General features: G+C 52.1%; 5 protein-coding genes across 5 annotated transcripts; 4 read left to right on the top strand and 1 right to left on the bottom strand.

The window, feature by feature from the left end:
* Positions 1-497: 497 nt before the first annotated feature.
* Z520_08895 (uncharacterized protein) lies at positions 498-2,780 on the top strand (the record flags this gene model as incomplete). The annotated part of the gene is made up of 1 exon (XM_016779391.1): positions 498-2,780. One exon carries the CDS (start codon positions 498-500, stop codon positions 2,778-2,780), a length of 2,283 nt encoding a protein of 760 aa, XP_016629501.1.
* A 986-nt stretch (positions 2,781-3,766) lies between these two features.
* Z520_08894 (uncharacterized protein) lies at positions 3,767-5,062 on the top strand (the record flags this gene model as incomplete). The annotated part of the gene is made up of 1 exon (XM_016779390.1): positions 3,767-5,062. The coding sequence occupies one exon, from the start codon at positions 3,767-3,769 to the stop codon at positions 5,060-5,062; it is 1,296 nt and encodes a 431-aa protein (XP_016629500.1).
* A 481-nt stretch (positions 5,063-5,543) lies between these two features.
* On the top strand, positions 5,544-7,250 carry Z520_08893 (uncharacterized protein; the record flags this gene model as incomplete). Its single annotated transcript, XM_016779389.1, has 2 exons — positions 5,544-7,035; positions 7,090-7,250. 2 exons carry the CDS (start codon positions 5,544-5,546, stop codon positions 7,248-7,250), a joined length of 1,653 nt encoding a protein of 550 aa, XP_016629499.1.
* A 503-nt stretch (positions 7,251-7,753) lies between these two features.
* On the top strand, positions 7,754-9,524 carry Z520_08892 (tubulin beta chain; the record flags this gene model as incomplete). Its single annotated transcript, XM_016779388.1, has 8 exons — positions 7,754-7,765; positions 7,870-7,893; positions 7,953-7,978; positions 8,030-8,071; positions 8,124-8,178; positions 8,229-8,361; positions 8,423-8,745; positions 8,793-9,524. 8 exons carry the CDS (start codon positions 7,754-7,756, stop codon positions 9,522-9,524), a joined length of 1,347 nt encoding a protein of 448 aa, XP_016629498.1.
* A 1,690-nt stretch (positions 9,525-11,214) lies between these two features.
* On the bottom strand, positions 11,215-11,582 carry Z520_08891 (uncharacterized protein; the record flags this gene model as incomplete). Its single annotated transcript, XM_016779387.1, has 2 exons — positions 11,215-11,277; positions 11,340-11,582. 2 exons carry the CDS (start codon positions 11,580-11,582, stop codon positions 11,215-11,217), a joined length of 306 nt encoding a protein of 101 aa, XP_016629497.1.
* Between the last annotated feature and the right edge of the window lie 709 nt (positions 11,583-12,291).

Here is a 12,291-nt window from a genome sequence, read left to right as displayed (position 1 = left end):
CCTAACCTTTGGTGCAGCAATACCCTCCTCTACCCTGCTCCCGATCCTTGGAGGCCCAGGCCCGAGTCGGCGGTGCTTCGGGCCTAGGAAAGCCACCAATCTCACCCATCAAGCTCCTTCTCTCGAAACTCCGCTAGCGTCTCGGAAACCAGGCCGCAAACACCCGCACCATCATCAAGTGCGTCTCGATACCTCTGCGTCGTCCTCAATGGCGCCGTCTCCGACCTCGGAAGTCTTTCACCCGCCTCATCACCAATGGCACCCGAAGTCTCACATTTACCGTGCCGAGCGTGCTGCACACGAGCCCTTCTCCAACCTTTGTATATATTCCCCTCACCCAATATCATGACCTTTTGGGTTGTCAAGCTTCGTTGTTGATCTTGGTGAGTCAATTTGGAGCCTTTGGAGCTCCGAAACTGTGGTATTGGTTATAGCATTTGCGTTGAACCACTAGCAATTTTTCCCTTTCCTGCAAGCAGCCAGCGTACGTTCCTGGGATGACCAGAATCATATTGCCGAGGGGGCTAAGATCCCAGAAAGCCTCGTGGTCTGTCTTATACAAACATGGTACCTCCGGAAATGTCGCCCCGTTCTCGACGTCTTTTCGACGCTGGAGCTATGCCGACACAATCAACAACCTCAAGATCGGCAAGCATACTCGCGTGCTCTATCAGGGCTTTACCGGACGCCAGGCAACGATGAATGCCCAAGAATCACTCGAGTTCGGTACAAACATCGTTGGCGGTGTCAAGCCCGGAGTGGAGGGTGAGCATCTGGGTCTACCAGTCCTTCCTAGTGTCAGGGCCGCCGTGGAGAAGCTCAAGCCTGACGCCAGCGCCATCTACGTCCCTGGAAATGGGACCGTCACGGCCATGGAGGAAGCCATCGAGAACGAAATACCCCTCATCGTCGCGGTTGCCGAACACATACCCGTACACGACATCTTGAGGGTACACCAAATGCTACGAACACAATCAAAGACGAGGTTGGTTGGCGCAAATTGTCCCGGAATCATAAATGTCCACGGCCGCTGTCGTCTAGGCTTCCAGCCTCTCCCATTCTTCACTGAAGGCAACATCGGCATTATCGCCAAGTCAGGTACGTTGAGCTATGAAGCTGTCGCATCTACGACACGAGCGGGACTGGGACAGACATACGCAATCAGCATGGGCGGTGATGTGCTGGCGGGAACGACATTCACGGAAGCATTCCAGATCTTGGTCGAAGATGAGAAGACTGAGGGCATCATCATGATCGGCGAAGTCGGGGGAAGCGCCGAGTTGAGGGCTGCAGACTGGATCAAAGAATACCAGCGGCGGACTGCAAACCCCAAGCCCTTCATGTCGGTCATTGGAGGTGTCGAGGCTCCACCTGGGCGGATCATGGGTCATGCAGGAGCATGGGCTGCTCCCGGAGAAGCAACCGCGGCACAAAAAATCAAAATTTTGGAAGACGCCGGAGTGAAAGTCGTGGACCATCCAGAAAAGCTGGGAGAAGGCATGAAGAAATTGCTTGCTGAGCGGTCCAAATCAGGTTCAAACAGCAGAGTCGGGTCTCCGAGTGCATCGCAGAAAAGAGGCTACCATACCATGCGAAGGCGGCCGAGACTCGTTGATACCAGCATCACTCCTCAGCAACGGCGTAACTTGTACATCAAACCTGCGCAAGCCTTTGACATGTTGAAGCAGAGGGGGATACCCACCGTCGACAGCCCCACCGGGCTTCAGGAGAAGTTCATTGCCATCTCCATTGATCGGGAAGCACGACAGCCTTGCATCATCGCATCACCCACCACAGATCCTTCGCAAGCGTTCCTCAAGTCTAAAAAGTTCCCCTTTGCTTACGGGACTGATGAGGCGACTTCAGATGCAATGCTTCAGACGGTATCAGCACATTTGGGTGTTTCTGGAAAGGGTCAGCATTCCCTGGGCAGACTTGTTACCGAGCTGGTCGACCTCTTCATGTCCAAAGAAGCCTTTGTACTACAGACAAGGATCGTGATTGACAATGAAGGAGGTCTCCAAGTCCAAGGCGCCAAGTTTGGGTTCGACGATGCGGCTTTCAGAAGCTCAGGGCGACAGGCAGATATCCATGCCCTGCGGGACATCGAAAGTGAAGTGCGTGAAGAAGTCGAGGCTGAGAAAGACGGCATGATATACGTAAAGCTAGCAGGAGAGGGCACGCTTGGAACTATTGTGAACGGCGCAGGGCTAGCCATGAACACGGTTGATGCATTGGTGGCTCGAGGTGGACATCCAGCAAACTTTATGGACACCGGCGGGAAAGCCACATCCGATACCATCAAGGCGGGCTTCCGGATCGTTACATCGGATCCTCGAGTCAAGTGCATATTCGTGAATATCTTTGGGGGTTTGACTTTGGGCGACATGATCGCCCGAGGGATTCTGTTGGCGTTTAAGGACTTGAACCTCCAGGTCCCGGTGGTAGTTCGCATTCGCGGAACCAGAGAGGCCGAGGGACAGAAGCTCATCCGGGAAAGTGGTCTCAAGCTGGATGCATTTGGTAAGTGGAACGCCGCTTTGTGTGAACCAGACCTGGATAGTAACCACTGCCACAGATTCTTTCGAAGAAGCAGCCGCTCGCGCAATCGCATTAGCAAACGGAACAGCAAAGATGGAATGAAAAGGGAAGGTTACACATATATGCACAACTTGCAGAGCTCGGCGATGGTATCAGAGGTATATGTTTCGCACGTCGTCTGTAGATCACCTGATGCGGCATGTTTGGATTGCAATGCGGGAGTTGCACCGTGTGACTGATCGTTGGTTAGATGCATATTGGGTTAGAAAGCGGTAACTAGAAGCGAAGGGTGCTCAGAGAACTTGAAGATAAGGACGCAGTTTAGCTAACTCATAATTGGACAAGGCGGGCTATGTATTACAGACACTTGAGAGACAGAAGGACGCATCACATTGATACCTATGCTTGTCAAGGCCGCATAGCTCTATTGTGGGTCATGCGAGGGACTCTGTACTTCACTCGGCCGAGCTGAGTTGTATTATTACCTGAAGCCCCAGTTTCGATGTCGAGACGCAGGAGAATTTCAAGCCGTGCTTAATGGCCCTGACATCGACGTCGATATGACTGACTCGGGAGTGGGTGCACACCTCGCATCGCTAGATTGATGTGGAAGTACATATTTCCTGAGTCTCGCGACGTTTTTCTTATGTTCTTTTTGCATAACTCTGTCTCTCTTATGCAGATAAACGGCCGTCACGGAGCTGGAGATGGAGCACTAGATGGGTAGAAGATAGTCCGGAGTTGTCTGAAGGAGGAAGTCCGTCAGACACGACATCGCCAAAGGTTGCAATCTGGCCAATCCAGAGGTTGCTTGCATTGGACGGATGGGGAGCTTTGGAAAGCATTCATTGTATCCAGTGGATGGAAGAAGAAGTAATGCGCGAGTCGCGTGCGTGGATTGGGCCACAGCTGCGGTCCTCGTGGTCCAAAGGGAGCCGATATCAACACGTCGCAGGCGGCTGGCACTGCTAAGCGAGAAGGTCCAGGCCGACACCCAAAACATATTAAGGGCTGCTGACAGAAGCTGCACAGAGTACCCTCGTAGCTCGCCCGGTCTTTAAATCCTGCCATCGCCAGGAACCTCTGTAATACTCCTCTCCTTATCTTCTGATTTCCTCTCGCACAGATATTGCAGAGAGAGAACTGCCTGATCTCCTCTTGTGAGAACACTTATCACCTTCATCGCCCTGTTGTTGCCCCGGAAAGGGAAAGGGGTGTTCTCACGATGTCGACCTTCTCAAACGAGTCGTTCTCGAAACTGGCGTCCATCTCGACGCAGAGACTTTCCGGCTTCTCATCCTTCTGGTCCTATTACCTTCTCCCTGCTATTGTGGCCTATCCTTTTGTCTGCTCAGCACTCCGGTTCCGCCGATTAAAGTCCCTCCAGGCCAAGTACAAATATGGTACGCCTGAACATCCATCTTACGAGGGAATGACCGTCAAGGAAGCCCATGACATCCTGAAGGCTGTGAGCGACCTGGAATTCCCGTCCTTGTTTGAGAAGGGGCTGCAATTTGCTCTTTTCCGGACGTATGGCATTCCCACCATCAGCGAGCTCTTGGTCAAGACAACCCAACTCTCGACCGAGAAGAATGTGCCCAAGCGATACGCCGACACCGGGGTGTTGCTGGGCGATATGTATGGTGGCGAACCCACAAGCGACAGATGCATCGATGGTTATGCCAGACTAAATTACTTGCACGGACATTACATCAAACAAGGCAAAATCAGTAATGACGACATGCTGTATACACTGTCGCTGTTTCTCAATCAGCCTGTGGAATGGATCAACAGGTACGAGTGGAGGCAGCTCAGTGACCTGGAAATTTGCGCCATGGGCGTATTCCATAAAGCTATGGGCGATGGCATGGAAATCTCTTTCGAGAAACTCCCCTCATACTCGACGGGTTGGAAAGATGGGCTGCACTTCTACCGGGAGCTGGATACCTGGGCTAAGCAATATGAGAAGGATTGCATGGTACCTCACCAGAAGAACTACGAAACAGCAGTACAGACTCGAAATCTGCTGCTGAGCATGTACCCCCCCTTCATGAAGAAAGTCCTTACCAAGGTTGTGAGCGCCCCCTTGGACGATAGGCTAAGGGTAGCCATTATGTTCGACGAGGCACCACCGTCATACAAATCATTCTTCAACGGCTTCATGGAGTTGAGACGTCTCTTTCTGAGATATCTTGCTTTGCCCAAACCCACATTCATGGCTAAGCAGATGATGACCAAAGAACCTGATGCAAAAGGGAGGAGATACTATGTTACATGGGACACTGCGCCTGTTTATGTCAAGCCTACTCTGTGGAACCGATGGGGTCCAGGGGCAATGGTTCACCTGGTGCTTGGGATCCCCCGTCCAGGTGACCCAGGCACGTATCCTGAAGGCTTCGAAATCAGCAGTACGGGGCCATCTGCGTTCGTCGGCAAGGGATCAAAAGAGATGGAGATGACCAGGGAAAGACTGAAAAGGGAGAGGACAGGTGGTTGTCCGTTTGCCGTCCGTCGAGCTTGACTTTCGGGATGTCATAGAGATTAGACCTATCAACCGATGTTCGATAAAAGGGTGACTCTCACAGAGATTCTGTGCCACTGCGCCCTGTGACTGCTTCGCAAAGCCTCGCAAACACATTTTCTTCAGCCTTCTGCCCCATTTTCAGCACGAAGCCGTACCTCTCGCCAATAAAGAAACGCCCAACAGAGGCCTATCAGTACCCTAACGGGCATCTCCATGTCCAGCCACCAACCATAGCCCCCACCACGAACCGATAATAGCCAGAGGGGTGCATGCACTTTGATCTCAAAAACTCGACGTGGGGCGCATGTTGTGGTTTGTGAGGAGAGGAATAAATTCAGTTTCGTCAGGTGGCTCTTGCCTTCTCGTAGAAATGTCGGGTTCAATCAAAGCAGTCTTTGCATTTTCTCGACCTTCTCTGCTTTCTAGTACTGCTCCGACCACTCGATCCGTCCACCGTCTCCGTTCAAGTCACCTCACAATGTCGACCCTCGCAGCTTTCCGGCTGCCGAACATCACCAACGAGCCAAACAAGCATTATGAGAAGGGAGGTCCGTCGCGTGAGGCTCTAGCCTCTGCGGTGGCAGCCCTGCAGGAGAAGGCTCCCCTTGAGATCCCTCTCATTGTCTCTGGCAGAGCTGTCAAGACGTCCTCCATCCTCGCACAGAACAGCCCTTCCTCCCACGCGACCGCTGTTGCTAAATATTCCAATGCCTCCACGGAAGATGTCAACACTGCCATTGAAGGCGCCCTCGCTGCAAAACCGGCCTGGGAGTCGTTGCCCTTTGCCGACCGAGCTGCTATCTTCCTCAAGGCCGCTGATCTGATCAGCACAAAATACAGATACGAACTGATGGCTGCAACAATGCTGGGCCAGGGAAAGAACGCATGGCAGGCTGAGATCGATGCGGCTGCAGAGCTGATTGATTTTCTGCGGTTCAATGTACGATACGCGGAGGAGCTGTATGCGCAGCAGCCGCCTTATAACTCTCCGGGGGTGTGGAACAGAGTAGAGTATAGGCCGCTCGAAGGATTTGTCTATGCTATCTCTCCGTTCAACTTCACGGCCATCGGAGGGAATCTGCCTGGTGCCCCAGCTTTGATGGGCAACGTGGTAATCTGGAAGCCCAGTCCATCTGCCATTGCGTCGAATTACTTGGTGCATCAGATCCTCATAGAGGCCGGACTTCCTGCTGGCGTTATCCAGTTTGTGCCCGGCGATGCTGAAGAGGTTACCAAGGCTGTCCTCAGTCACAAGCAATTTGCAGCTCTACATTACACGGGATCGACGGCTGTCTTCCGAAAGCTATATGGCCAGATTGGGCAGGGCATTGCCGAGGGGAGGTACAAAGGTTATCCCAGAATAGTGGGAGAGACCGGCGGGAAGAATTTCCACCTGGTTCACAACAGTGCTGATATCACCAATGCAGTGGTTCAAACCATCAGGGGTGCATTCGAGTATCAAGGTCAGAAATGCAGTGCTTGCTCCAGACTATATGTGCCGTCATCGATATGGTCCGAGTTCAAAACCAAGCTTATTCAGGAGACCGAGAAGCTCAAAGTTGGACCTCCGGAAGACTTTGGAAACTTTATTGGGCCAGTCATTCACGAGGCAAGCTTCAAGAAGCTGTCTGGTGTGATCGATGCTGCGAAGAACGATAGCTCTCTGGAGCTCCTTACCGGCGGCAAATACGACAGCTCGAAGGGATGGTTCGTGCATCCTACCATCTACGTATCCAAAGATCCCAACCACCGGAACCTCAGCACCGAGTTCTTTGGACCGATCCTGACAGTCTATGTCTACGATGACGCGGCGCCGGATTCTTTCGAAAAGGCCTGCAAGCTCGTGGACAGTACTTCGGACTATGGTCTGACAGGAGCGGTGTTTGCTCAAGATCGTGCGGCAATAAGGTATGCCGAGGAGGCGTTGAGAAATGCGGCAGGTAATTATTACATCAACTGTAAGAGCACAGGTCAGTGTTGAATTTGATGAGCTGTTATCTGCTCTGCGCTGACTTCCAAACCAGGTGCCGTCGTTGGCCAACAACCATTTGGAGGTGCACGAGCTTCGGGAACAAATGACAAGGCTGGATCAGCAGCAATCTTGTCGCGGTTTGTCAGTATGAGGTCGATGAAGGAGGAGCTACTGCCGACCACAAAGGTGGAATATCCTTCGAATGAAGTGTAGAAAACACAGGACTTAAGGGCTTATAGCTTTGATACCCGGCATCAAGTATGTCATGGCCGCATTAACGAGAGGACATTGCACCAAGTAGACAGAAAAGTATAGTTTTATGACAAGCCACCGACACCGCTATAACATAGGTACCTACCTAGTAAACATGACCTGTCGCGGTGACTCCGGTGAGGCTGGTGTTGATCTCGGCGCGCGTGGCCCGTCACGCCTGTGTATTGCCGATGGCCGAGAAAGGAAAGGCGTTGGTTATCGCTAGCGCCTTCTTCACCGCCTGACGGTTGTGCCTATCGCGGTGGGTGCTTGGCGCTCCACTGCCCAAACTTGAACTTCGAGTTTGTTGACCTGCGGCCCTCAATTCTGTCTCGTCGTCCACAACTGCACCTTACCACCTTGCCATCTTCTGGAGAGACCGTTCCTTGGAGTAGCTCTTCCATCGTCCTCTTCATCTCACAACCTGTCCATATCTCCTTCATCATCCTCATTACACCGACACCATGCGTGAAATTGTAAGTTGGCTACGCGTCTCAAACCCTGTTTACCCCTGTTCTCGCACCCCACCATTCCAACGTACCTTGACAGCTTGGAGACTGACATGTCCATCACAAAATAGGTTCACTTGCAGACCGGCCAATGTGTGAGTGCTCTTGAGCTATCACTGTGCATTATCTCTCGAAAACTGACAAACAATCTCAGGGCAACCAAATTGGTGCTGCCTTCTGGTACGCAGCCTACCGCAACACGCGACAACTTCAAATCTAACAAGGTCCCAGGCAGATCATCTCCGGCGAGCATGGCCTTGATGGCTCTGGAGTGTATGTCCTTATCCCTTTTGAATGCCTTGATCGTGGAGTTGACGACACACAGTTACAATGGCACGTCGGACCTCCAACTTGAACGCATGAATGTCTACTTCAATGAGGTATGTCAACCTCCAGATCCTTGGACTTGATCCACCTGACGTCCACACAGGCTTCTGGAAACAAATATGTTCCCCGTGCCGTCCTTGTCGATCTCGAACCCGGTACTATGGACGCTGTTCGAGCTGGCCCTTTTGGTCAACTCTTCCGTCCTGATAACTTTGTCTTTGGCCAGAGCGGTGCTGGTAAGAGGATATAGCAGCTGCCCAGAAGGAGAATGATCACACCAATAACACATCTTTGCAGGAAACAACTGGGCCAAGGGCCATTACACTGAGGGTGCTGAACTTGTGGACCAAGTTCTCGATGTCGTCCGACGTGAAGCCGAGAGCTGTGATTGCCTTCAGGGCTTCCAGATCACCCACTCCCTTGGTGGTGGTACCGGTGCCGGCATGGGTACATTGTTGATCTCCAAGATTCGAGAAGAATTCCCCGACCGAATGATGGCCACTTTCTCGGTCGTCCCATCCCCCAAGGTTTCCGATACTGTGGTCGAGCCATACAATGCTACTCTGTCCGTTCACCAATTGGTTGAGAACTCTGATGAGACCTTCTGCATTGACAACGAGGTATGGTGTATGTCTGATCGTTCTTTTCTCTGTCCTAACCTGTATAGGCTCTCTACGACATTTGCATGAGAACACTTAAGCTGTCTAACCCCTCTTACGGCGACTTGAACCACCTTGTCTCGGCAGTCATGTCCGGAGTCACCACTTGCCTGCGATTCCCCGGTCAACTCAACTCTGACCTCAGAAAATTGGCCGTCAACATGGTCCCCTTCCCCCGACTTCACTTCTTCATGGTCGGCTTTGCTCCCCTGACCAGCCGCAACGCCTATTCCTTCCGCGCGGTCAGTGTTCCTGAACTCACACAACAGATGTTCGATCCTAAGAACATGATGGCTGCTTCCGACTTCCGAAACGGCCGATATCTGACTTGCTCTGCCATCTTCCGCGGCAAGGTCAGCATGAAGGAGGTCGAGGACCAGATGCGTAACGTCCAGAACAAGAACAGCAGCTACTTCGTCGAGTGGATCCCTAACAACGTGCAAACTGCCCTTTGCTCGATCCCCCCACGCGGCCTGAAGATGTCCTCCACTTTCGTTGGCAACTCGACCTCTATCCAAGAACTTTTCAAGCGTGTGGGCGATCAGTTCACTGCCATGTTCCGACGCAAGGCTTTCTTGCACTGGTACACTGGTGAAGGTATGGATGAGATGGAGTTCACCGAGGCTGAGTCCAACATGAATGATCTCGTCTCGGAGTATCAACAATACCAAGATGCTAGCATCTCTGAGGGCGAAGAGGAGTACGGTGAGGAGGAAGCGCCTCTGGAGGAGGAAGCTTAGATGAAGACGGAAGTTTTCTACACGACGAGCTGGAGTTGTCTCTTGTCAGTGTACGTCTGAAACACCACAAAGGATGTCGATGGCATGGTTGCAGTAGTGTGAACAACTTAGACAGGGCCATTGATTGGTTTTGTTTGGAACACATCCATCAGCACCCGGTTTTCCTTGATTTTCCAGGGCGATGCGATGCAGGGCAGGAAGAAGAAGTCTGGGACATGATCTAAGCTCAATCCAGCCTTCCATCCATAGCAAGCAAGCGTGGCGAACATGGTAGTGAATTGAAATGAAGCAGCTTCGCTCTCTACCAGAGTTTCAGTGGCTGACCCATCCAGCTGAATGTCAAGGTGCATCCCAATGTCTAGATACCGGCAGAGACTTGGCTGGCCTGCCTGTTCATCCCCGCTTAGGGAGGTGTTGTATAAGTGGATGTCAAACCCTTCTCAACGTCCATAGCAAGAATCCCATCCGTATACATGTGTGTATCGCATATGTGGACTGGGATCGCACATCCTGGACATTTGTACCCTTCTGTCCTGAGCATTCCCTCGTACTATCGCCCTTCTCATCGCTTGTGCGCCGCCTCCAGCGGCAACGAGTAGGTACTATTATATAGTAGAGCAACGGCACGGCGCGTCTTTATCAAATGCCTCCCACCACCACCACCACCACCACCACCACCACCACCAGGTTGACTTTGGGCTGGGCTGGGCTGGGCTGGGTTGAGGCGAGGCGAGGCGAGGAGAACAAGGAAAAAAAGGGAGGAAAAGATGTCGTCTTTCCCCGCCCATCATGTATTCTGCACCATATACCTAGGGAGGTAGGTAGGTAGTTTACCGAGTACTCTGTACTATTCTAACACTCGAAGGCGAATCTATTTTTCCCCCCTCGGGACGCGCTCGCAGTGCCCCCTCGAGAATCAAGTTCGCGGGGAGGGGTGGGGTGCCAGACTCCCGTTGTCCCCCTGTGGTGGTGGTGCTGGGATGCTTTCTCCATGGTCCATTCGAATCTGGGAGAATATAGAGATTTTGCTCATGACGGGATGGTGTGGCTCAGGTAGGTATTATTCGTCTTATGGTAATTCAGGTTCAGGCAGTACGAATTTCCTGAGACGGGTACTAGGTAGTAAACATGGGCTTGTTGGTGGGTCGGTCATGCGCAATTAAGATCCACGGCCCACACCCACAGGTACGGAGTGCAGACTCGATCTTCTTGTGGTCTTGAGAGATGGTCAAATAATGAGCACGACTGGTTGCTTTGGAGAGTCTTGCGGAAGCCATGGGAATTAGAGTGAACAAGCAATAGCAATTGTATCTTTTGGACCGTCAACATTTTGAGCAAAAACCCATCAGCTTCCTGCACCTTGGTTCAGTGATGTAGTCTGTGGAGGCTTGGTCCATTTGGCTGGGATGAGATGCAATTCTCGAGTTTGCCGCCCAAGCGACATCGACATGTCGCCCTGATAACAGGGGCATCTTTCACTCATCAGAGCAAATGGCCTTGTAGCCCTCCTCGCTGTCGTTTGCATCTCCTTGGTCATCAACTCGTCGCAAGGTTGCCGTGAGCACCCTTGATAAAAAAAAAGCACACACTGTCCTCCTTTCATCATGCGCAGAAGATATCCATGCGAAAAGTTGTCGCCATCACCTCGTTTGATTCTTTTCCATGTCAAGTATTTGCCATGTCAACGCCATCATGCAGAGCCACCGACCTGCTCTTGATGAACTTCAATCGAGTCACCATCCTGCATTTCAAGCTGCGCGCATTTGTCAGTCGGGCTCTGAAGTCCCCCGCTCTTTTCGTCGACCGATGACTCACCTGTTCGGGTGTGTCTCCCGTCTGGACTTTCTGGCCGTCGAACAAAAACCTGGCCGACTTGAGGTCTTTGCCTTGCCTCTCGCAGAACGCTCGCATGAGCTTCTCCAACTTGGTGCTCCGCTTAATCTTGAAGAAGACCTCGTTGTTCCCGTCCGTGACCTTGATGTTCAAATGTTCATTGCTGGGGTTTGCTGCAGGAGGCGCATCGCCACCCGCGCCGTTTGGGGAACCTTGGTCCGACATTTTGTAGGGTTCGAAAAGGTGTTTTTGAATGTGTGAAGAAAGGGAAAATGAGGAGGACGGTGGCAATGATCCTGGTGAAGAGCGCGTATCGGAGTTAGCGCACCTGTCGCGTTTCACGGGCAGCGGGAGGATGGAGCGGCTGGGAACGAACCTGATGCGCTGATCTCCACGAGTCTCTGGTGATTAGCGGAGTGAATGCCTGCGCAAGTGATGTAGAGAGAGCAAGAAGAGAGGAGTGATGGGATTTGAAGTGGGAAGAGAGGAGGACAAAAGAAAGAAGAACAAGTTCTGGCGACCGGAATTAAATATGTCGAGAAGTTCGTTCGCGCAGGGCCAGCAGGGCTGATGGTTGTCCGGGTTGATGGCAAATAGCAAATGTAGGCAGGAGGATGCAGGGCGTCTTTGTTGTCCTCCGTCCAATCGTGTGGCAGTCGCTACATGAGGTTGAGGTGAAGTTCGATCAAAGGGTTTGCCACCAAATCAAAGCCCCACGTAAATCGTAAATGGCAAGCCGCAAACCGCAAATCGGCAGTAACAAGGCTATTGTAGGCGTCGAGGGCGTCCAAAGATATAATCCCGGGGACCTCTCAGCTCACTCCACTCTCATCTGTTCTTCATCTCTTTCTCACTTGTCTTCTGCTTCTCGCCCTTATCCATTTATCCCCTTGTACTTCCGTTCGTCCCTTTCAAGTCAAAGACAGGCCAGTCT

The sequence above is a fragment of the Fonsecaea multimorphosa genome (genome assembly GCF_000836435.1).
Source record: "Fonsecaea multimorphosa CBS 102226 unplaced genomic scaffold supercont1.21, whole genome shotgun sequence".
NCBI lineage: Eukaryota > Fungi > Ascomycota > Eurotiomycetes > Chaetothyriales > Herpotrichiellaceae > Fonsecaea > Fonsecaea multimorphosa.
The sequence above is the reverse complement of the archived record's forward strand: the minus strand, read 5'-3'. Positions and strand labels throughout refer to the sequence as shown.